Source organism: Octopus sinensis, linkage group LG7 (genome assembly GCF_006345805.1).
Source record: "Octopus sinensis linkage group LG7, ASM634580v1, whole genome shotgun sequence".
In the NCBI taxonomy this organism is placed as follows: Eukaryota; Metazoa; Mollusca; class Cephalopoda; order Octopoda; family Octopodidae; genus Octopus; species Octopus sinensis.
The window spans coordinates 78,453,293-78,479,850 of NC_043003.1; the positions used below are offsets into that span (position 1 = coordinate 78,453,293).

The 26,558-nt window shown below is 37.9% G+C and overlaps 1 protein-coding gene across 1 annotated transcript in view; it reads right to left on the reverse strand.

Moving 5' to 3' along the window:
* Positions 1–25,725, reverse strand: part of LOC115214224 (cGMP-dependent protein kinase 1) — a 146,199-nt gene extending 120,474 nt beyond the window's left edge. The window contains exons 1-2 of the mRNA XM_029783337.2: positions 25,709–25,725; positions 16,245–17,801 (exon numbers count right to left, since the gene is read on the reverse strand). Coding sequence (XP_029639197.1) covers positions 16,245–16,543 — 299 coding nt within the window. The 5' untranslated portion in view covers positions 16,544–17,801; positions 25,709–25,725. The remainder of the gene's footprint in view (positions 1–16,244; positions 17,802–25,708) is intronic.
* Between the last annotated feature and the right edge of the window lie 833 nt (positions 25,726–26,558).

The window sequence follows — 26,558 nt, forward strand, 5'->3', positions numbered from 1 at the left end:
TAACCGCTAAGTTACTGGGACGTAAACACACCAACATTAGTTGTCAAGCGTGTGTGGAGGGACAAACGAGACTCACAAATACATATATATATATATACCTACATACATGTATTCATACATACATACATATACATATATATATATATCTATATATATATATATATATAATATATATATATATATATATATATATATATATTGAGTTGACAACTAAATTCCCGCCGTTTTTTAAATTTTGGAATCTACTTTTTTCGAGAATTCTATTTGTGAATCATTTTGGAATCTTTTTTTTTTCTAGTTAATTTTAGTTAATTTTTGTTTATTTTCAGATGAATAAAATGGAATGTCAAGTTAAGAAAAACGAGCATTTTCGACACCTCCTTCTTTTTGCTTTTAATGAAGGTTCTAAGGTCGCAAAAAGCTGCACGCGATATTTGTGCTGTGTATGGAGAGGGTGCCATAGCTGAAAGAACTACTCGTGATTGGTATGCCAGTTTCAAAAATGGAAATGTTGACTTCAAAGACGCACCTCGTTCTGGCCGTCCAGTTGAGTTCGATGAAGAGCGATTAAACCAACTTTTGCACGAAAATTCTCGTTAAACGACAAGGGAACTGGCAGAGAAAACGGAATGCTCCCACACTGCTATAGAGAAGCATCTTCACTCGATGGGAAAGGTTCAGAAGTATGGAGCATGGGTTCCGCATGCTTTAAGTGACAACAACAAAAATCAACGATCCACAATCTCCGCTGGTTTGCTTGCTCGTCACCGCTCAACTCATGGGCATAAGCAGCGATTTCTTTACCGAATCGTTACTGGCGATGAAAAATGGTGCCTGTACATCAATATGAAGCAGCGTTAGGAATGGCTTAGCCCCGGTAAACAAGCGACACCGCGCGTTAAACAAGATCTTCATCCTCGTAAAACGATGTTGTATGTATGGTGGGACTGGGAAGGAATTATCCATTACGAATTGCTTGAATGGAACCAAACGGTCGACGCGGATCTCTGTGTTCAACAGATGGAAAGACTCAACACGGCTATTCAAGAGAAAAAAACCTAATCGGTAGCATGGAGTTCTTCTGCTGCACGACAACGCCCGCACTCATATCGCCAATATGACCAAGGAAGCCATTCAAACGCATGGCTAGGAAGTGCTGCCACACCCACCGTACTCTCCTGATTTAGCACCAACGGATTTCCACCTCTTTCGATCTCTTTCAAATGCTATGCGTGGAGTTTCACTCAGTACTGATGCAGAATTGAGAGCTTGGTTGGATCAATATTTCGAGTCGAAATCGGGTGATTTCTTCCAACGAGGTATTGAAAATCTCGTTGAACGTTGGGAAGAAGTTGTAAACAACAAGGGTGAATACACTACTGATTAATTAGTTGTTATTTTTTATTAAACCTTTAAAAAAATTTAAATAAAAAAAACGGTGGGGGTAGAAGTTATTTATTCTACCCCGTCTATCAAATCCACTCACAGGGCTTTGGTCAGCCGGAGGCTATAGTAGAAGACACTTGCCCAAGGTGCCACGCAGTGGGACTGAACCCGGAACCATGTGGTTGGGAAGCAAGCTTTTTACCATACAGCCACTCCTATGCCTATAGCCACTCTGTCTGTTTGTCTGTCTGTCTGTCTGTCTGTCTTTCTCTCTCTCTCTATTTTTATATTTATTTTTATACTTTCTGAACTTTCCCGTATGATAGATCGTTAGCCACTACACACATTTTTTTTCTCTCTCCTTGTTTCTCTCTTTGTTTTTTCTGGGTCCCTTTCTGTAGAAGAGCGTAGGCTCGAAACGTAAAAGACTTTTTCTATTCCTGAGCGCTATACTAATACATCTGTTTGTTTTGTACACCACCTGTCTTCGTCTTTTTTTTTTTTTCGTAAACTCTCCTATATATATATATATATATATATATGTGTGTGTGTGGTGTGTGTGTGTGTGTGTGTGTGTCTTTGTGTCTGTGTTGTCTCCCTGCCATCGCTTGACAACCGATATTGGCGTGTTTATGTCCCTATAACTTAGCGGTTCGGCAAAAGTTCCGATAGAATAAGTACTAGACGTACAAAGAGTAGGTCCTAACGTCGATTTGTTCGACTAAAACCGTTTAAGGCGGTGCTCTAGCATGGCCGCAGCCGAATGACTGTAACAAGTAGAATATATGTGTGTGTGTGTGTGTGAGTGTAAAACTGGGCTAGAAGAGGTCGTTGAGCACTACAATTGTTTCGAAAGAATATCAGATGTATATTACGTATGTCACTGTAGCCGCCTGGTGTGTTTTCTCTTCAAGTGCATGACGCCTTATATCGTTGAATATATTCTGCGACAGAATTTATCTATCTATCTATCTATCTATCTATCTATCTATCTATCTATCTATCTATCTATCTATCTATCTATTGAAAACAGAAGGTTACCCATTTGCAAACAAATGTGGTAACATATAACAATATTGACCAAGGTTACCGTGGTCTTTTTAGTAGGCTTTTCTTCCCACGGATAAACCTTACTTGCTTTCCCCTTTACACCATACATCATGACACTGTGATACACGATCCCTATTGATGGGTTTTTTTCCCTCTCCCCCTTTTTTCCTCTTTTTTCTTCTTTTTTCATTTTTCTTTTCTTTTTTCCCTTTTTTCTTTTTCCTTTTCCTTTTTTTCTTTTTTTCTTTTTATTTCTTTTCCTTTTTTCTTTCTTTTTTTTCTTTTTTTTGTTCTTTTTTCCCTTTTACGATCCCTTTTGATCGAAAACCTACGCCAACTTTTTTTTTCTCCCCCAAAAGAAAAGCTCTACCTTGTAACTTGTCCCATCTGTGTGCAGCCCTGTGTGGCCAATAAAGAAACTTATCTATCTATCTATCTATCTATCTATCTATCTATCTATCTATCTATCTATCTATCTATCTATCGGTCTGTCTGTCCGTCAGTCCGTCTATATACTTATTAAACACCTCAGAAATTGAACAGTATTTTGTGAAGTAAAATGGTTCTTTCATTCTTTCATTCTTTCATTCTTTCATTCTTTTGTTCTTTTACTGGTTTCAGTCATTAGACTGTGGCCATGCTCGGGCATCGCTTTGAAGAATTTTTAGTCGAATGTATCAACCACAGTATCTATTTATTTATTTTTTAAGATCCTGGTACTTATTCCATCAGTCTATTTTGTTGAACCGCTAAGTTACGGGGATATAAACACATCAGCACCAGTTGTGAAGTGGTGGTGGGGGGACAAACACAGACACAAATACCCCTCCACACACACACATGTATATATATATATGTTTTTTGTTTTTTGTTTTTGTTTTTATTTTTGTTTTTTGTTTTTTGTTTTTTGTTTTTGTTGTTTTGTTTTTTGTTTTTTGTTTTTTGTATTTTGTTTTTTGTTTTTTGTACATCTTTAAATATGAGAACTTTAATGATAGGTTTCTTTATATTCAATTGTTTATAGGGTTTATATTAGATTATATATTGATTATATATAGATTATATATAGATATATATAGGTTATATATATTTATATTTTTCATTGATAATTTTATTATTTTAAACTTATATTTTAATATTGATATTTTAGATCGAAAATCCACCTGACGAATGTCATTGAAGACATGAAACGATTGTAGTGGCGGTTTATTTCTTTATATTAAAATTTTTTTTTATGTATTGATTAAGTCTTTCCTTGTTTGTTTTGCAAAATAGTGGTTTTGTCTCGAATTATATTATATAATATTTTACTATAAAATTGGATTTAATCCTAAATCTGATTTTTCCCTGTAAATTTGGATTTATTCCCTAATATTTATTATTATATATATATATATATACGACGGGCTTCTTTCAGTTTCCATCTACCAAATCCACCCACGAGACTTGTTTGGTCCAAGGCTATAGTAGAAGACACTTTGCCAAGCTGCCCCGCTAAGTTTTGCTGAACCGCTAAGTTACGGGGATATAAACACATCAGCACCAGTTGTCAAGTGGTGGTGTGGGGACAAACACAGACACAAATACCCCTCCACACACACACATGTATATATATATATATATATATACGACGGGCTTCTTTCAGTTTCCATCTACCAAATCCACTCACGAGACTTGGTTGGTCCAAGGCTATTGTAGAAGACACTTGGCCAAGGTGCTCCGCAGTGGGACTGAATCCGGAACCTTGTGGTGAGATATAGCACCGAGACAACTGAAACAGGCACATCGTGTATGTATATGTGTGCGTGTGCGTGAGTGTATGTGTGGGTGCGAAAGTGTGTGTGCGTGCGTGTGTATGTATGTATGTATGTATGTATGTGTGTGTGGGGGGGGGAAGCTCGCCGTGATAATGCTAATGTAATTATTACAAGAATGTGAATATCAACAAAATTGTATACGCTTATGAATGGCCGCGGAAGACAGAAAACAAATCGTTAATTCACAAAACCTTTATTAATGCCAATTTCATACAACACATAGACTAAATAACACAATGAGGAGCATTCTACAATAAGTTGTGTTGAAACAATTAATTGGTTATGTAGAGTTGCCATTGTAAAATGACGGTATTCAGCATTTGTTTCACATTGTTTCAGCAGATTTATTTTTATTTAGAAAGATAATATAGTCTACAATGTCACATCACAATCGATTGTGATAGATATGAATGAATAAAGCAATGACAGAAAATTCTCCCCAAATGTAAGTGAAATGACAAATATTGGAAAGAATTTTTCGGGGCAGCTTTTGAAGTAGTTAGGAGTTCCCTTCATTCTCGCCCACCGATGAAGTGTGTAGTGGATCTTGCATGCATGAAGCGGATTCGATCCACCATAGCCAAATTCAAATCAACACTGCAACAGAACTGTTCCCACGGTGGAACAATGGTTTTTCTCTGACAGCAGTTTTACATTTTCCAGATGCCTTTAGCTAGGCCGAAATAATGTCTTTACCACTTGACCCTTTCTAACCTCTTCTACTTCACCAAAAGCTAGAATAGAGGTAACAAGACCACCAACTAAATCTATTGTTCTCAATGATATATCTATCCTTCTGGATAGTTATAAAAAGCAAGCACACCCCAAGCAAAAATCAGTTAGTCACAGTCGGTGACGACTCAATGAGTCCAGTCACATGGTGACGACTCAACAAATGTCTAGCTGACCAGCTAGAACATTGGTCAGAGGGAGAAATGAAGTTCACTGTCAGCAACTGTAAGACAACGTCCCACACCTTACAACTCTCACTAGCTCTAATTCTGTTCCCTTACAACATCATTCTATCTCTCTCTGTAATTACTACTAAACAGTGAAGAGGACACAAACACAAACTTTACTTCGCATGCTTTTGGATCTATCATTAACCTCCCATCGATGCAAGTTATTTGTAACGTAACGGTAAAAAAAATATTTCCTTAAAACTTCATGCATTGTTCATCTTTCACATCCTACAGTATGCAATTATAACAACAATTTTTTATCGTTATAAGTGTATCTGCATCATCAGCATCATTCCGTACCTTCTTCAGGGAAATACCTGATTAGTTCTTTCTCGTCTCCATGAATATATATATAAAATTCAGAAAATTCCTGTTTCATACGTTTATTTTACAAAAAATGTTGAGCCCGTGTCTCATAAATCATATTAGCTAAGTTTGAAGAAAAGGTAAGTATGATTGATGAAATCGTTTCAGTCTAAATTACAATAATCTATTATCATTATTATCATCATCATCATTATTATTATTATTATTATTATTATTATTATTATTACTGATTGAGAGAGCAGTGCATGCCATCGAAGTGATACTGGGGTAAAACATACGAAGCCCAGTATACCCATCATGACTACCTGTCTGATAAGGGTACACTAGGCACATTCATCACAATCATATGTGCGCGACATGGTGATCTCATATCAAGATAAACAGCACATGACCTTGCGAGTGGGGCCCAGTTAGAATTTTGTTCTGGTCGAGTAACCCATCCCGCTCCAAAGGTCCCTGAATAAGGATTGTTTAAGAATGTTGAACGAACCACCCATGTTTTCAAAAGTGAATTATCAAAACCTCTAAGAATTCCTCTCAACACATTGCTATGATGCTCCCCACTCTTCTGCTCGTGGTCAGAGATGCACATATCGTCAGCCACTAAGGGACATGCTCAACTGGTTACGGTCAAACAACTGACAAGCAAATCTGTGGTATCGAGCAGAATATTTGCTGTAGCCCATCTTTTATACCAATGTACATGATAACACTTCTAATCAGTTAAGATCAGAAGCCATGAGAGCCACTGTCTGGTACTGCATCAGGGCATTTATCATCATTATTATTATTATTATTATTATTATTATTATTATTATTATTATTATTATTAGTAGTAGTAGTAGTAGTAGTAGTAGTAGTATAGTAGTAGTAGTAGTAGTAGTAGTAGTATTCAATATTGAAACGTGTTTGTAACTAAGATCTTGTGACGATCTAGTATTGGCACTAGCTGATCAATGAGAAAATTCTGCTTACTTCCTTGTTTTTCAGAGATCTTACTTTCATGATTAAATCTGAATCATCGTTGGCAGTTTTCAGATAATTCTTCAATAAGAGAAAAACTATTGGATAATTTTCTGAAGAAGAAACATGTTACTTTGAGTACATATAAGTTGACACGTCTGTCAGGACACTGAGCACACTGCATAAATTATTAAAAGTTTCCTATTTTCATTACAGAAAAAGAATAAAATCTATTTTGTTAGTCATATCTTGATCCAGCCTAATGTCAGCAGTAACTTAATGCTGCCCATGAAGCCAAGAAAGTACAAGATGGATTGACTTTCAGCGAGTGAACCATGTCTTGAATTACCTCATGTTGCCGTTCATCAATTACGAATTGTCTTCTTATTTCTTCAGACTGTATAGTATTCTTGGTTTGGTCACAATTGCTAATAAAGTCGGCAACTTGAACAATGTGACCAAAGTTGCCTAGATCAGTCCACTGGTCACACTTATTTCAACCATTCTCTATATTCCAAGCATTGTCAGAGGCACAGATCATGTCATACAATCCAGGTCAAATTTATTGACATACACTTACATCTTTGTGCTCAGGTTTTCTCTAACAGGTTGTTCTAGTTTCGATTTCGCTATTGACTGACGGTACTGTGAAGGCAGATGGCTCAGTAGTTAGAGCGTCGTGCTCACAACCATGAGGTAGTGAGTTCGATTTCCGCACTGAGCTGTGTGCTGTGTTCTTGAGCAAGACACTTTATTTCACGTTGCTCCAGTTCACTCAGCTGCAGAAATGAGTTGCGAAAAGGCGGCGAGCTGGCAGAAACATTAGCACGTCGGGCGAAATGCAAAGCGGTATTTCGTCTGCCGTTACGTTCTGAGTTCAAATTCCGCCGAGGTCGACTTTGCCTTTCATCCTTTCGGGGTCGATAAATTAAGTACCAGTTACGCACTGGGGTCGATGTAATCGACTTAATACCTATGTCTGTCCTTGTTTGTCCCCTCTGTGTTTAGCCCCTTGTGGGTAATAAAGAAATAGGTATTTCGTCTGCCGTTACGTTCTGAGTTCAAATTCCGCCGAGGTTGACTTTGCCTTTCATTCTTTCAGGGTCGATTAAATAAGTACCAGTTACTCACTGGGGTCGACATAATCGACTTAATCCGTTTGTCTGTCCTTGTTTGTCCTCTGTGTTTATCCCCTTGTGGGTTGTAAAGAAATAGGTATTTCGTCTGTCTTTACGTTCTGAGTTCAAATTCCGCCGACTTTGCCTTTCATCCTTTCGGAGTCGATAAACTAACTACTAGTTACGCACTGGGGTCGATGTAATCGACTTAATCCCTTTGTCTGTCCTTGCTTGTCCCCACTATGTTTAGCCCCTTGTGGGCAATGAAGAAATAAGAAATGAATTGCGACGTCACTGGCGCCAAGCTGTATCGGGTTTTGCCTTTCCCTTGGATAACATCGGTGGCATGAAAAGGGGGAGGCTGGTATGCAAGGGCAACTACTGGTCTTCCATAAACAACCTTACCTGGATTTGTGCCTCGGAAGGGAACTTTCTAGGTGCAATCTCATGATCATTCATGACCAGATGTGACCTTTACTCATTTTACGTCACTCTATTACAGTAATGTGAATATCTATCAAATTCCAAATCCCTGTTTTGACAGCAACAATATCTAGGAAATTTCAAGTCCTTATATCAGTTTCGGTTGCAACAAAAGCTACAGACGGTAAAATTTCCAACTGCCTCTATTTTACGTCTTCCATATATTGTTTCAGTCTGTATTACAGTTGCATTCCTGCATGGAATTGTATACTCTAAGTAGTAGAATGTATCAAAGATAAACTGTATTATTTTCTTACTCTCTTAATATTCGTTTTTAGGATTTCACATGAAATCCGACAGCCGATATTTGTTTTCCCATACAAATGTCATTATTTGCAAATGGATATTTGCTTGGTGATGACGTAAATTTGTTGTTGCAACTGCACATGCAAGTTCAAGCTCATGGTGCTTATACTTTAACAGTACTTCTACTGAAATATCTTGTGAAATAAATACTTCCATTCATCAGAAGTGGCCGGTACGACCTACTACTACTACTACTACTACTACTACTACTACTACTGCTGCTGCTGCTGTTGCTGCTGCTGCTGCTGCTACTGCTACTACTACTACTACTACTACTACTACTATACTACTACTACTACTACTACTACTACTAAGGCGGTGAGCTGGCAAACTCGTTAGCATACTGGGCGGAATGCTTAGTGACATTTCGTCCGTCTGAGTTCAAATTCCGCCGAGGTCGACTTTGCCTTTCATCCTTTCGGGGTCGATAAAATAAGTTCCAGTTGAGGAATGGGGTCGAGGCAATCGACTTACCCCTTCTCCCAAAATACTGATCTTGTGCCAAAATTTAAAATCATAATTAATTAATTAATTAATTAATTAATTAATTAATTAATTAGTTTTCTAAGGTGGTTAGTTGAAGAAACTTAAGAGCCTTTATTTACCATCTTTATGTTCTGGATTGAAATCCCACCGAGGTTATCTTTACCTTTCATCCTTCATGGGGCCGATAAATAAAGTAGCAGTCATGTTCTAGAATTGATCTAACCGGCTAAAACTTCTCCGTAAATCGTTGGCTCCTTGCCAATATTAGAAATTATAAGGCGGCGAGCTGGCAGAAACGTTAGCACGCCGGGCGAAATGCGTAGCTGTATTTCGTTTGCCATTATGTCCTGAGTTCAAATTCCGCCGAGGTCGACTTTGCCTTTCATCCTTTCGGGGTCGATAAATAAAGTACCAGTTTCGCACTGGGGTCGATGTAATCGACCTAATCCGTTTGTCCCCTCTGTGTTTAGCCCCTTGTGGGCAGTAAAGAAATATATATTAAAAATTATTGTTAGTACTAGCGTATTACCCGTCATATGACAATCAACTTTGGAAGTACACTTTTGCCCCGATGGGTAATATCAGGCAATATAGGATACAGAGACTAAATATCATTTAACTTCTATAAAATTACTTGGTGTTTATGCAAAATTACGAAATGAATACTAATTTTTAAAAGTAACAAATTTATTAAGTGTGTGTACACATATATGAGTGTGTGTTTGTGTGTGTGTGTGTGTGTGAGTGCGTGCGTGCGTTGGCATGTGTGTGTGTAACGTCATTTAGTTGTCACCTATCACGATTTCAAGTATGTGCATTCATTCTGCACATCTTATGTTAACTCTCTCTCTCCTCTCTCTCTCTCTCTCTCTCTCTATATATATATATATTATATATATATATATATATATATATTATATATATATATATATATATATATATATATATATATATATATATATACTATATATATATATATATATATATATATAGGCCTATATATAGGCGCAGGAGTGGCTGTGTGGTAAGTAGCTTGTTTACAAGCCACATGGTTCCGGGTTCAGTCCCACTGCGTGGCACCTTGGGCAAGTGTCTTCTACTATAGCCCTGGGCCGACCAAAGCCTGTGAGTGGATTTGGTAGACGGAAATGTATATATATATATGCGTGTGTGTGTGTTTGTGTGAGTGTGTTTGTCCCCGCCCCCTAGCATTGCTTGACAACCGATGCTGGTGTGTTTATGTCTCCGTTACTTAACGGTTCGGCAAAAGAAACCGATAGAATAAGTACTGGGCTTACAAAAGAATAATCGAGTTGCTCGATTAAAGGCGGTGCTCCAGCATGGCCGCAGTCAAATGACTGAAACAAGTAAAAGAGTAAAAGAGAAAAGAGAGTATGTAAAACATAGCAAGAGAAATCGACTACCCACCTAAACATTTATATCGGCTATTATTATGTAGGGGTAAGGTGATAAGTTCGCACAATTCGTTTCTACTCTAGGCACAAGGTCCGAAACTTTTGGGGAGGGAGCCAGTCGATTAGATCGACTCGAGTAGGTTACTGGTACTTAATTTACCGACCCCGGAAGGATGAAAAGCAAAGTCGACCTCGGCGGTAAGTTCGCACAATTGTTAGCACGGCGGGCATGGTGACATTTCGTCCGTCCTTACGTCCTGAGTTCAAATTCCGCCGAGGTCAACTTTGCCTTTTATAATTTCAGGGTCGTTAAAATGAGTACCATTTGAGCACTGCGGTCGATGTAATCAACTTATGCCCTCCCCCAAAATTGCTGGCCTTGTGCCAAAATTTGAAGCCATTATTATATAGTGGCTACTTACCAAGCTGCAGAAATAAAGGAATCATTTACAGCTGAGACAGTAAGAAACGAAAGGCGTGAAGTACGTTTAAGTCAGGGGTGGGCAAACTAAGGCCCGCGAGCCGCATGCGGCCCGCCATAGGTTTTCATGCGGCCCGCCGAGAGGAATATTTCACAAAATTTCCTTTCAATCAATTGTGTGTTTATAGGTCTATAACCGCCTTTAAAAATATTTTCACTTGATTTTTATAAATGAGGCCCGCCAGGGTTCCAAAGACGCACTGTGCGGCCCGCGATCAAAAAAGTTCGCCCACCCCTGGTTTAAGTTATGAAAAATGCCGAAAAGTCCCAATGCAAAAATACTTGATAGCAAATATTCTTATCCATACAGCATTCTCGAGGTGAATCTGGACACAACATGTTTCTTGGGGTCATTTTGCGTTTCGAACTTTTCAACAATCAGACATCCTCAATCGGGTGATCCTGCCAGATTTGATTATGATCCAACTTGTGTCCAGTTAGCACGACCCTAGGCAGCAAGAACATCCTCTTTCAAGGCTCACACATCTCCACCTTGAAGCAACTTCCGTCGCCTCCATAGCCAACCTCGTGGCCTTTCGCCTGCTGGCCCCTGTAATGCCCAGCATGTTCAAGAGAGATTGAAAATCTTCTGCATCCCTCCATGATGGAACAACACTGCTTGCGATGCATTGCTTTGGCATTGCTTTGACATAGCTCCACCGGCTCAGTACATTTCTTTCTCTTTTGTTTGCCTCTTCGTTGACGTCCGCTCAGAGAATGGAATATTTTAACAGAACCACCTGCTTGGATCCTGTTTAGATCAACGCCGTATTTAGCCTTACTGATGTTGAGGCGACAGTTTCTGAGAACTTCAACTTCTTCCCCATGTCGGCATTTAGCTCAAAATAGTTTGCTGTTGCAAGTAGCCCCAGAGAAGTAGACCGACAGCTGGCATCTCTGTCACGCCAGCCTTGAGAAAAATGATAATTTTCTTCGATGAGCGACGGCTCTTACAATATCTAATCCAATGACGGATGGTATTTGCCTTCAAGATATGATCATGCCTTCAAGATATGATCATAACCTTCAAGATATGATCATGCTTCAAACGGTAGCACCCTTCTCTCGGGTCTTCTGGACAGCTATTGAGAATGTCATTCATCCAGTGCCTGAAGAGAGTGTCCTTCTCCTCAGGTTCTGAGGCAAACTGGTGACTCCGACTTAACCCAGCAGAAAAGTTGGCTGAGCTCGACAAAACCATAATTAAACTGCCTGAATTCGGAATTTTATCCAGTTTGACCTCGCTTTGCAACGGTTAGTCCATAAGACTTTGTGAGTCACTCCTTGGGTTCATCTTAGCCAAGCTCCCTAATACTACATCCCAACACATTTGCTGGTTCGTTCATCCGCAATTGACATGCGCACATCGTTTCAGTTCAGTAGCCACCTGTCCTTTCCTTGCACCATATTTTAGCAAGGTGTTGTGATAACACCCAGGCCAGCCTTCGAAATACAACACCCATGAGCGCTGTACATCTTTATATATTTTAGCTGTGATTCTGCAGATTCGACAGTCTTCACTGCTCTCCCCTTCCATCTTGTTCTGACCTCGATATCAGCCTGAGAGACTTTAGAGTTGCAGGAACCTCAGCATTGCAGCAATGTGAACACTTAAGAGACTGTGTTTAATTACAATTTTAGAAACTAATACTTCAATTTTCTCTATTTAATTGTCGTAAATATGTCGTCTTTATTGTCTTCATAAAGCTAGGTCGACATGAATTTTTCTCTCAGGATAATGATAGGGAGCTTCAGTTTATTATTTTGTCCATATAGGACAATGCTGTTCTATTCAATGATATATATCTCTCTCTCTTTCATACACACATGCACAAACACATGCACTCACACACACACACACACACACACGCGCGCGCGCGCGCGTACAAATATACCTACCTACCTACCTACCTACCAACATACATACATACATACATACATACATACATACATACGCATACACAGCGACATACATAGATATATACACATATATATTTATATATATAGCTTCCACTAATATGAAAAAATACCCTGCCGTGTTGGTGCCTTTGTGAATAAATCCCCACTGTCAACCCAGTACCATGTACATGACTTAACGCTAGTAAAAGCTTGTTTACGTTTTTTATATGAAGATATCTTCTTCGTACCTGGGTAGATGAAAGATGAAGCAACCAATCCTTTTGAGTATTAATAAATACGAATAATGTACCCACTAGCTAGCCTTCTCAGTGGCTTCATATTTATTAAATATATTGTATATTTCTTTTTGCAATACTAATTATACAGTTTCTATTATTAAAACGTCAAAAATATCTTAATGATTACAAAATTGTGATGTATATTTTTTTACAATAGCTTTGTGAAGACAATAAAGACAATGTTATTTACAACAGTTAAATATAGAAAATTTAAGTGTTAGTTTCTAAAATTGTAATTAAGTGCAATTTCTTAAGTGTCGCATTGCCAACTTTCAGTACGCTCATGTACTTGTCTAGTTTCTACACTCAAACAAAAATTTCAGTTCAGAGTTCTTTATTGTTATCGTTTTCATGGCATGCTTTACTTAAGAGATGAAATATGTCATTAACAGAGCTTATAGCCTTAACGGAGAATTTTGCCTCTCACAATATAGAAATATTTCTCGTGGCACCAGCAGACAAAATGGAAAACGCGTTGCTACGGATGATAGTGAGGGAGATGCCTTGTAACAGCCACTCTGACACGTGGCGCTCGCGTTTGTGGACAGCAATCTCCGCCCTGATAGCGGTGAGCAGGAATATGGGCCAAGGACCAAGAACGCCGGAGTTCTCAACTACCACAGGTTCGACCATACACCTGTCGGGAAGTGACCGATACCTTGACAGTTGTTTTTTTTTTCTTTTCTCAGCCTGAGTTCGATTTACATTTATCATTAATAACACCACAAAAAAAATTAAAATTTTATTGGATTAAGGTGGAGTCTGATGATAGTGGTTTTCATTCGATTGTGCGACATTGAGTTATCCATTTATGGAGTAAATTCATTACCAAGTATCTCACATACTGTTAAAGTACACAGGGGGTGTGGGTAGGAAAAGCCACGTTTGACAAAAAAAATTTTTATTCCTATTTTTTGTACACATTCTGCACACACACACACACGGAGGGTTGCTAGAAGGCTTGCAGGACAAAGCAAAATGTGTCAAGAAGTAGGATAGCAACAGCGAATAGTCAACTATTTAGCAATACCGCAAGGTGTTAAAAACTCATGGTTAGTACCCAGCGCACCGGGAGTGAGGCGCCTCTTGGTTCACGTTAAAGCATGTCTTTAGAAGGTTAATCTGACATAAAGTACATTGTGCAGGAAATGTTCCTGGTTATTTTGGAGATCTACAGTACCATCTGAAGATAATTACACTCTCAGATTCCCGAACCTCTTACCATTTTAATACCAGATATCTTGCGGCGGTTTGTCTCTAGATCGTGTAAATGGGGTGGATAAGGTTGATGAGGTATTATGGAAACCTTATCGTGTAAACCTAAAGCGCTGCGCAAGCGCTGTTGATTGTCCTTTTGATAGACAATGGTAGTGTCCCTTGGACATGAATGAATAGCCACGACACCCACAACACGCTCACTCATTCATGTACCACATGTACAAACACGCTAATACGTATCCCTTACGCTTTGCTTGGACAATAAAGTCTCTAAATTAATCATTATCACCAGCAATAGATGGAGTAGCTATGGGTTCTTCCTTAGGCCTCGCGTTTGCGACATTTTATCTAGCTGCATACACAAGAAAGTAGAAACAAATTCATCGTGATGAATATATTAGAAACATTGATAAATTTAAGATAAAACTGGAAAACAGCATGGTACTAAAGTTTAGCATAAGAAATAATATAAATAATACAAATATAACTCCATTTCTTGATGTAAGCATCCAAATAGAAAAGAAGAAAAGACTTGATACATCTCATCATTGTACACAAAAGTCACACACACACACACACACACACCTATGTGGAGACAGAAAGCTACAAAATACCAGTAGTAAAATCTTTTCTCAGAAGAGAATTCATATATCTTTCCACAAAGGAATATTAAAAACAGAAGTCCACAGAATAAAACAAACAGTTTACAATGGACATCTGATCAGACTCACAGACCAATCCACAGAAGAATACGGACACATACAATGCAGCAATAACAATATATATTACACGTTTTAAAAATAGACCAGACACAAAATATGCTGTATGAATACAATAATATTAAATATAAAACAGACTAACATATCAAAAAGAATTTCATAGAATGAAACACAAAATACTTCACGCTATATCATAAACTAACACCAATGATATACGAGGAATCATTAAAGTCAACAACCTCTTTAACAACTTGTAAACTCGATAACAAACTATAAATGGATAATGCAATGTACATAAACTCCATTGTAAAAGTAAAAATTGTAAACTTCATGACGCCTTCCTTTTATATCAGTCATACAAGTACAACACTCTTTCGTAGGTTCACTATGCGCATACAAAAAGAGTTACTTGCATCTGACTACAGAGCAAAACATAAAATAAAACAAAAAGAGGATGACATTTACAATATCAGTCTGTGAAAGCCTAACTGAACGACGGGGTGTCAGTACTATATAGGAATGACAGCAAATTCAAACAACGCTACTTTAACCATATTACGTCCATCATGTACGAGAGCAAAGCAAAGCGTATATAAATGGTACAAAATGATGCAATTTATGCGCAGATTACAAGAATCTTATGTTGGAAAAATATTGCAAATTACCTAAATACAAGATCTGAACTTTTCACATGGCATCGCTACTTCGATAAATTACTGATTATATTTTAGCAATTCACAGCATCACCGACTTAAACAGATAAGCTTTAAACCATTCTCAACTATTTTTTACCTATTGATTCCTTTTTTATCCTTTGATTCCTATTTTACTCAAATTGACCTTCACAACCATTCAATGTTTAAAAATCCTGTTATATTTTTATAATTAAATATTATTAGGAATTGTGTAGAAAAATTGTTAAAATATTTTGTGTTTTGAAAAAAGTATAACCAATTTATTGCAGATAAACTCTAACAACAAAATCTCATATGGACTCCTACGGGTCATATGGATCCCGGTTGAGATCCACTGCTTTAAACAAATGGTTGAACTCACTTTACTCCGTAACCCTGTTATGTGACAATATTTCTATTTTAAAACCTACTCATATTATAACTTGATTTGATTCATCATATAAACATCAGCTAACAACAGATATGACTCAGGGGAGTTCAGCTTTCACCAATGAGCAACTAAATACTTCGTTTAGTTTTAGTTCTTCAACATATGACTTTGTGTGATAAATTTTAAATGGATACAAAGGATTACATCAATATCAATATACAATATGAAAAATTAGAAAATCTGTACTTACTGATAGGTCTTTGAATGTTTCCTTAAACGTAGATTACTGAACTCATGTAAAGAACCTAACACTTGTGGTTCAGCAGAAATTCCTTGAGCTCGTACTTTACGCGGTCCTGCAACCACACATGTTGGAATCGCAGTAGACAGAGGTAGAACAGATTGGTATTTATCCAATTGACTGCGAAGTTCTTCTATTATGTGATCTTTTTCGTTGAGTTTTTTCTTTTGGTTATGAATAATTATCTCTTTGGTAACTAAAATTTCCTTCAACTCACGCAAACGGTCCTCTAATGTTTCCGCAGACATGTTCTTAGATTTTTTTGGAAAGTTAAATATAACAATATAATTCAACAGTTGAATGGACGGTTACGGTTGATGAGTTTCATATATTTAGTGGTGCATTTTATCGTCATCTTCCTTTGAATCCAGCCATAGAAAACGAGATCTCTGCTGATAAACCTACCATTTTCACCTCACTTCTCTCCACAAAATGTGTTGCTTGTAAAAATATTTTAAAACAGAAATTTTAAAGATTATATACAATATCGATAAATACAGACTCCCGATCGTTATTCCTTCCCCTTATTTGACATAATCTCTTTGACACACGTTTTTCTTTTTCTGAAATATAATCTGTAGAAATTTGATTCGTTTGTGCTTGTCTTCTTTGAAGCCCTCAGTCGAAGAAATTTGCCTCAAAATATCTAAGCTTTAAGAAAATACTGTTACATATAGATAGATATACAGGGGCAGGCAATTGTGTAATCCGGAGGTTCGGTTTGCAACAACGTAGTTTCAGATTAGAATCCTCTCTGCGGCACTATAGACAAGTGTCTTCTTACTCCTAGCCTCTGGTCGATCAATATCTTAGGATTGGAATTCGGTAAACGGAAATTGTGCTGAAACCCGTCGTAAATATGTGTGTGTGTGTATGTGTGCAGACATATGTATACGTATCGGTGTGTATGTATTACGTGTTTGTGTACGTATTTGTGTGTGTGTGTGCGTGTGTATGTGTGTATGTGCGTGTGTTACTTTTTAATTTGTGCGCATGTTTATTTCATAAGGTTTTAAGCAGATGTCTAAAATTCCCTTTCTGTCAACATGTCTGTGTACATTGCTATTCATAGCAGCCATATCGAACAGTTATACAGCTTCGATCAACTCGCATCTTGGGTTGTTTTTGTCTTTCCAATGTAACTCCAGTTCCGTAATAGTGATACAGATGATCCTCGATGCTGTTGTTGTTTAACCCCAGGCCAGATTTGTTCTAGTGGACCGATGATAAAAAGCGCTCTAGTTGTGACCATTCAGTTTTTTGCTTTAACCAATGTGACCATTTTTTCTTTAAGACAGAAGCGTATAATTTGAGGATAGTTAAACTGCTATTTCTATCAAGTCCTGCGAGCACGGAGAAGTTCATTTGTTGACTTACTAGTGGTAATAGTTGTAGTTGGAGTGAACAATATCTCACCACTGAATATCATCTTCGTTCATGTTCCAATAAAATGAATGGTTACCAGGACAACAACAAATAGTTATCTCATGACAATTGTATTTGATTCTGAAATGGTAAGAAAAGAAATAATAATAAATAAAAATTTATTTGAGACCGCTTAGAAACACGAACAAAAACGTCAAAACAAAAAATAGGAGTGTAAAATAACCATTACAATAACAACACATCAAAAAAGAGAGAAGAACTGAACAAGCTATTTGTAAAAATGTACGTATGTGTGTTTAAGAGAGAGATAGATATAAAGGTAGGCGACATTTGATGACTTCATCTTACATAACATCCATAGGTGTGCTTTCTTTTACATAAAAAATTTTTCTGTTCAACTCAGCCCTGAAGCCATGGAAACATTGGTCATTTGCACATTGCTCCACCTGTTTACATCAGTAATTTATGACAATTTTTCAATCACATTCGTGTAGCTAGAGAGGCTCGTTTGAAGGTGAAGTTCCCTTTACACTTTGTTTCTATGTGAGTTAACATCATTTTAGACCTGACTTTGAGGTGAACTGGCAAAATCGTTAGAGCACTGGATAAACTTTCGCGTGGTATTTATTTCAATTCTGAGCGCCGTGTTCAAATCCGAACGCGGTCAACTTTGTCGTTCATTCTTCTGTCTCACAGCGTTCTGGCAGCAATGCCTGCCGCGACACTGCCACCAGGTTGTATCGGCTCAAGTTGGCAGCCTTTTCCTTAGATAAACGTCGGTGGCGTGAAAAGAGAAGACTTGCATAGATGGATAACCGTCAGTCTTAAACAAAACCACGAATATCTATGAATGTGAGCGCGGGTGTGCAACTGACCCAACATCATCACAATTTGGTGAACTGATCACGAAACTCCGGTTTCGATCTGCAGCTGAAATCCATTTCACAACACTGAAATATGTTTCCATGAATGTTTTCAGAGAATGTTTGAATGTCAGAACTTCTATTATTTTTCTTTCCCAGAAATATTAAATTGTAGGTGAGTGTTGTAGTCTACTGAATCTTCCTTTGATTTTATCGATCCCCGGAAGAATGGAAGCAAAGCTGACATCGGTAGAATTTGAACTCAAAACAGGAATTTTGTCGGTGCTCTGACAATTCTGTGCATTCATGTCGTCAGTTTGTTACTAAGTATTTCTAGCATTGGCATAGAACTACAAACGTTTTTTTTTTTTTCTTTTCCAAATAAAAATGATATACTTGGTTTAATAAAAACCAGGGCAGGTAATCGGCAAAATAGTTAAGATGCCAAACAAATAACTTGCTGCAATTGTTTCAGCTCTTTGTGTTCAAATTACACCTAGGTTAACTTTGCCTTCTTTCCTCCTGAGGTTAATAAATAAAGTAGATTTTTCTTGTTCCTCTTTATTACAAATGGGGCTTAAAAACAGATGCCAACAGGAGTACGTTGCTGTCACATTACTGAAACGAAAAGACATTGCTGTAAAGTGGAGAAAAAAAAAGAATAAGTCGCATTATGTTTGGTGATCTCGAAGTAGTTCAAAGAAAAAGTCTATAACAGCGAGATTTGAACTGCGAATGTAAATATATAAATACTGCAAGGTATAGAGTGAGTCACTCTATCATCCACTGCCTGTCTCTCAACAGAATATTGGTTTCAAATTTTGGCACAAGAACGGCAATTTCGGGGAAGGAGATGAGTCGATTACATCAACCCCAGTACTCAACTGGTACTTATTTTATCAACTTTGAAAGGATGAACTCGACGGAATTTGAACTCAGTACGTTAGGGCGGACGAAATATCGCTGAGCGTTCTGCCCGGTGCGTTAACGATTCTGCCAGTTCGTCTCCTTGTCTCTCAATATAATACAGATTTCCAACTTTGGCACAAGGTCGCCATTTTCGGGGGAGGGGTAGGTCAATTATGTCGACCACAGTGCTTGACTGGTACTTATTTTATCAATCCCTAAAAGGATGAAATGCAAAGTCGACCTCGGCAGAATTTGAACTTAGAACGTAAAGTCGGACGAAATGCCGCTAAGCATTTTGACCAGCGTGCTAACTCACCGCCTTGTCTCTCTCTCTCCATAATATTAACCCTTCGCCTATCCAAAGCATTTTCATAAGTTTGTCCTATTCACTCATGCTTATTTTCAGTGTTTTAGTTATCCCTTGTTTGTTACGTTGCGAGTAATACTCTTTCACTTGTTTCAGTCATTTGACTGCGGCCATGCTGGAGCATCGCCTTTAGTCGAGCAAATCGACCCCAGGACTTATTCTTTGTAAGGCTAGCACTTATTCTATCGGCCTCTTTTACCGAACCGCTAAGTTACGGGGACGTAAACACACCAGCATCGGTTGTCAAGCGATATGGGGGGGGGCGACACAGACACACAAGCACACACACACACATATGTATACATATACATACATACGACGGGCTTCTTTCAGTTTTCGTCTTCCAAATTCACTCACAAGGCTTTGGTCGGCCTGAGACTATAATAGAAGACACTTGCCCAAGGGGCCACGCAGTGGGACTGAACTCGGAATCATGTGGTTGGTAAGCAAGCTACTTACCACACAGCCACTCCTTTTCTATCATAAGTCTCAAGTTACTATCGTGGTTGAGGAAAATTGGGCATGTGTATCATAATTGATACATAGTCATCAGAGAAATATGCCCAGTGTGTCATATATGATATACAGGACAGAGTCAAATCATGCAATCTTTTCTTCACAAAACATCATCTGAATAGAGTTCCCTGTAGCCGGCAGCTCAAAGCTGTTAAAACCCTGCCAAAGCTAGTTTTGCTTTTTATCTTTCTGGGAGCCTCTTCTTCGAAATGTTTGGCCTTGTGCAAGACAAAATCGTTAGCGCGTTGGACAAAATATCATGCGATATTTCATTCACTTCTTTACGTTGTGAGTTCAAAGCCCGCCGAAATCAGCTTTGCCTTTCATCATCATAACTACGGGAATCAGTCGAATCTACTTACTCCACCTTCTCCCAAATTTCATATCTTGTGCTTTAATTAGGAACAATTAAAAAGATTACGGTTGAGCTGTTACAGCGTCGGAAAAATATCTGGCAGTATTTCTCCCGGCCTTCTGAATTCAAGTGCTGTCGTGGCCAGCTTTGCCTTTCATCCCTCTAGGGTCGATAAAGCACAGTACCAGTCAAGTACTGAGAACGGTGATAACGATTTAACCTTTCCTTCCAGCAAAACGGTCAGCTTTGTTCCTAAATCAGAGACAATTATCACGGGGATGGGGGCAAAAATGTCACGTGGTAAATGTACGGCTTTTTACGTTCTGAATTCAAATCCTGTCGAAGCCAACTTGCCCTTTCATCCTAATAAGGGGGGAATAATTCTAGTTATAATTTTAGAAACACCCAAAAGAAAATAACTCAAATTTCGATTCAATAATTCAAAAATTTACATTTAAAGTTTTTCATAAATATTTTTGAAAGATTTCGGAATTGAAATTTCTTCCAGCGCTACTAAGCAACCAGCTTACGAGCTAATGAGGACGCTTCAGAGTGGTCACTTGACCAACCATCAATTGCAACCAAATTTCCCTCAACAATACTCTAATACCTTTAAATAAAAAAAGAAGCGCAAGCTGAATGAAGATGAAATTCCAGATAGATTGGATCTGAAAAAGTGGAATAGTTACGGTGGGAATATATTTGGTTATAGGTTTGGTCGTTTACGACTGACCTAGGGTTAAATAGCAAACAATAAATAAAACAGCTGCTGCTGCTGCTACTACTACTACTACTACTACTACTACTACTACTACTACTTACGACAGCAATTTAAGAAAAGTCATTTCAGCATAATACAATGAAAAATGAGAAACACGAAAGAATTGAAAATTAAAGAAAATTAAGATTTAATTGATTTGCTTCAGACATTTCCCATCATCTAATATCTTAAGAATATCAATTGTGATTTGGTCTAAAATTAATATATTAATTAAAGGCGGCCTTGAGAAGATAGTTTAACTGTCTTCAATTTCCTGGTCATTTCCAACTTTCTCCGTAGAGTGCAAAGTCAAGTCATGAAGTTTAATATTATATTTGGTGCCATACTATTGATTTCAAATTTTGGCACTAGGCCAGCAATTCCGAGGGAAGGTTGAAGTTGATTACATCGACCCCAGTGCTGAACTGATACTTATTTTATCGATGCCTAAAGGATGAAAAGCAAAGTCGACTTCGGCGGAATTTGAACTCAGAACGTGGCGACGGGCAAAATACCAATTTCTTTACTACCCACAAGGAGCTAAACACAGAGGGAACGAACAAGGATAGACAAACGGATTAAGTCGATTATATCGACCCCAGTGCGTAACTGGTACTTAATTTATCAACCCCGAAAGGATGAAAGGCAAAGTCGACCTCGACGGAATTTGAACTCAGAACGTAAGGGCAGACGAAATACCACTAAGCATTTTGCCCGGCGTGCTAGCGATTGTACCAGCTCACCGTGTTGCCCTTGTACCTTAATATTGGTTTCACATTTTGGCACAAAGCCAGCAATTTTGGAGGGAGTGGGTAAGTCAATTACATCGACGCTAGTGTTCAACTGGTAATTATTTTATAGACCTCAAAAAGTTGAAAGGCAGAGTCAGCCATAGCAGAATTTGAACTCAGAACGTAAAGACTGACGAAATGCCGGTAAACATTTTGCCCGGCGTGCTAACGATTCTGCCAGCTCACCGCTTTGTCCTTGTATCTTAATATTAGCATCTTGAGTATATCACAGAATTAATGTGGCTCTCGTAAAATATTACATTTATTTCCAAAAAATTGGCACATTTGTGGAGAGAAAAAGCATAGCCGTTTAAACCAGTTTCGGTGTAGCTGAATGGCGCCCTATTTCATTGGCAATCACCCACAAGAAAAAAAAAAAAAAAGATGCATAGCTTCAATTGGATTCGAACTCTGAACGTAAGAAACTCCTACGTAATTCCAACATTGAAACGAATTTGCAAATATGAGTACGAGTCTGCAAATATGAGTATAAATATGAGTACAAGAATACCCTGGCAGGTTCCATATATCCAACAGTTAAGCAAGAGATCGTTAAGTGAAAGGTTAATTCACATAAAAATGACGTTATAAATCGTTGTTAACGTTCTCGCTGGGATTTGACATTTATAAATGTTTTTAATGTTAAATAAGGAATGATAAATCAATAAATCTATTTAGGCTAATCAATGCTTGAAGACATATCTTTGATATTGCGGAAGTTTTCCAAGCTGTTGAAACACTCGGTGTGCACAACTCAAAATCGCCATCTGTGTGTCATTGTTACCAGCTTAAATGGACGGTGTGTATACATTGAGTTTAATACATAGATTGAAGTTTTAATCTAATGCTGTTCCTATTGCGTACAATACAAATGATAGCCTAATTCTGTTAGTGATTATAGTAGCAGTCACAGTTCTTAACGGTAGTTCAGTAGACCATGTTGTTCTCTGATTCTTAATGACATTACCTATAACAATGGAGTGAAGAACTGAGACACACGCCATCTTACGGTCAAGTCATACAGCCAACAGATTTCGGTGGTGCTGTTCAGTTTCCTTTAGAACAGTTTTAAGGATGAGAAGTTCGGCACCGCCACAAACTCCTTTCTTTTCTCCTGCCTGATCTTCTGTCACCATATTCTGTTTCGCTGTGATCCATGAGGAATGCATTCAAACAGTCAGTGTTTGATTTATACATTACTTTCAAGCCTGTAGTTTTTGGTTACATGCGTTTCCTGGCTTTTAGATTCGAATGTTGTACGTACGATTGACAACCAGTCCGATACGTCAGGCTCAGCATTCATTGCTCTTTTCAACAGGTTATCGTGGGATGGGGTATAGAATGGTTTCTGCACCAGTAACTGACTATCAGGTCTCTCCCAGGTGACTTCACGTTCGCCAGTTTTACAACAGCCGTTATGAGAGTTTCATTGTTGATATTATTAGTTTTGGAAGAGACGTTTGCACAACATTCACTCTGTAGCAAATTTAACCACATTGCATCACGGTTGCGATGTTTGTTTACATTCCAGGTCCCTCTCCATAATGACTCCTGGACATTTTGGATAGATTTTACAATCTTGATGATATGACCTATGATATTGCGATAAATCCATGTGGGTTTCTGGCAAATTTGTGATTGATGGACTTTTGCTCTGGCAAGCGTTTTTTTTTATCATGAAATTGTTCCCTTGCCGGTCGCAGTTTGTGTTTAAGGACAATTAGCTTGCCCATTAATATCTAATGTCGATAGTTCCCATATACTTTAGATAATCTATAATAAGGTTGCAGTTGCTGAGCAGTGAATTTACTATATGTTTTGTGCTGAAGTCTGTTGATGTGTCTCGAAAGAGGTAATCCATTTTGGTTGTTTCTTCTTACTATGAGACCTCTTCTCTTCCCATTTGTTAGCTAATGATAATTGCAGCACAATATTGTCAAGCATTCAATGCCCCAAAGTTGGGACCATTTATCTCTTCTCATAGTTCTTTAGCTACTTCGTTCATCACGGCTAACATTTGGTCAGTCGGTTTTCTATTGGTTTGTGTGGCAATTGTTCTCTTATGAAATCGTTAATGTGGATGGTGAAGTTTTGGTTGAATTTTATTCTTAAATGTTCTTTCAGTTATTTGTATTCTTCACTTATTCGAAGGCGACAAAGTGGCAGAATCGTGAGAGCGTCGGAAATATTACTTAACGGGAATTATTCCGTCTCTTTACGTCCTGAATTCAAATCCAGTTGAGGTTAACTTTATTGTTTCATCTTTTGGAATCGGTAACATCATATTACTTGGGTCTATGTAATCGACTTACTCCCTCCTCTTAAAATTAATGGCATTGTCTCAAAATTTGAAAGAATTATTATCGTTTGTTTGTAATCGGTTATTGCTCACTTCGCTCACGAAATGGTAGAATATACGTCTCAGACGTAGGCTTAACGCGTTGGTCGTGGTCTATATTGTTTACGATCTTCTCGGGAGAAGAATTCATTGATTTTTAGTTTTACTCTTATTTGCTGTGTGATTCTAATGGTCTGTGAGGACAGCAAAAATCTTTTCTCAACAATGGCTGCCTTTTTTCGTAGTTGTTTGGCCCCTGAAGTTCGAGTATTTGAGAGTATTTTAGATCTCAGTGCTTCTTCATTCTTTTCATGTAAACCTAGCGAGGGATCTCGAACTAATACAAGTCCTGCTTCTATTCAAAGGTCTACTGGAATTTATTTCGATAGTACAGTGACCTTCAGTAACTGACCTTTACCTTCTGTCCAATCAAGGTGTACGAAGTAGTTGTTGAGTTTCCCTTAATCTTCTCCTTTTCACTACTGTTATGATATTCCGTTAAGTAAAAAAAAAAAGGTGTCTCTTCGTATTTATCCGAAGGTAACCAATTTTATTTGCTAGGCTTAGCCAATAAACACACACATACACACACACACACACACACACACACACACACAAATTACTTCAAGTATAATGTAAAAACCAATGTTCAGACCCGTGGAGATGTGACTCAACACCCTTCTTTCTTTCTTTCTTTCTTTCTTTCTTGTTTGGCCTTCCATATATAAAGGGAAGCGTAATTTATACGAGGAGGGCTTTAGGATCCCTTACAATCTCGACCCGATTCACAAGCATGGGCCCTAACTTACAGTCTCTAGCTACATTGCTACGACGTTAGCCGACTTTTAACAACTTTTTTAAACCTTGGCATCGATGATTTTTATTTTCTTTTGCAATGTGGCTTCTTGCTGGCATGTGCTTCGAAAAAATAGACTAGTTTCCTCTTCATTTGTGAGAGGAATCTTATGTCTTATGTGTAGCCATAATCTTAAATAATTTCTTTTAATTATTTTGGAAACAAATTAACTGCTTCAGTACCTGCACTCACACCTTCTTGCACTTTTAATTTAAGCCAACTAGCTCATTCTTTATAGCTATAAAACCAGACATTATTTAAACTATACTCACAGGGCATGTGTCGTCCTCGTTGCCTTCGTTTATCTTTAAGCGTCTAAAGAATATAGATAAGGATTTATCACAAATTACAATTTCCTAACAGGTTCATATGTTGATAAATGCACAAACTAAGGCTAACCATTTCAGTATTACATACACTCGTAGACCACTAACGATGCGCACTTTTAATTTCATTCAAATATCTTTCTTTAATCGTTAAAATCGAATATACTGTTGGCTGATTTCTTGCTACCACCATCTCCCACCAAAAAAAAAAAAAAATTTCGAAGTTGAATCTCTAACAATTTTTACAGTTTATTTATTATTATTAATATTTTTGTTGTTAAGAAGTTTGCTTCCTAACCAAAAGGCTCCGGGTTCAGCCCCATTGCGTGGCACCTTGAGCAAGTGTCTTCTACTATAGTCGAGGGCCGACCAAAGCCCTGTGAGTGTATTTGGTAGGCGGAAACCGAAAGAAGCCCGTCATATATACATGTTAATATATCTGTATGTATGTATGTATGTTTGTATGTATGTATGTATGTATGTATGTATATATGTATGCATATGTGTGTGTGTTTGTCCCTCCCCCACTTGACAACCGATGTTAGTTTGTTTGCGTACCCTTAGCGGTTCCGCTTAAAGACCGATAGAATAAGTACCAGACTTTAAAAAGAAAAGTTTTGGATCGATTCATTCATTCAATTAAAAATTCTTCAAAGCGGTGCCCCAGCATGGCCGCAGTCCAATGATTGAAACAAATGAAAGATTATGTTTTGTTTCTTAAACCATTGTTTTAATTTCTTTACATAATCAATCACATTCACTACACTTCTGAATTTCTGTTTTGGTGTACAGGAAA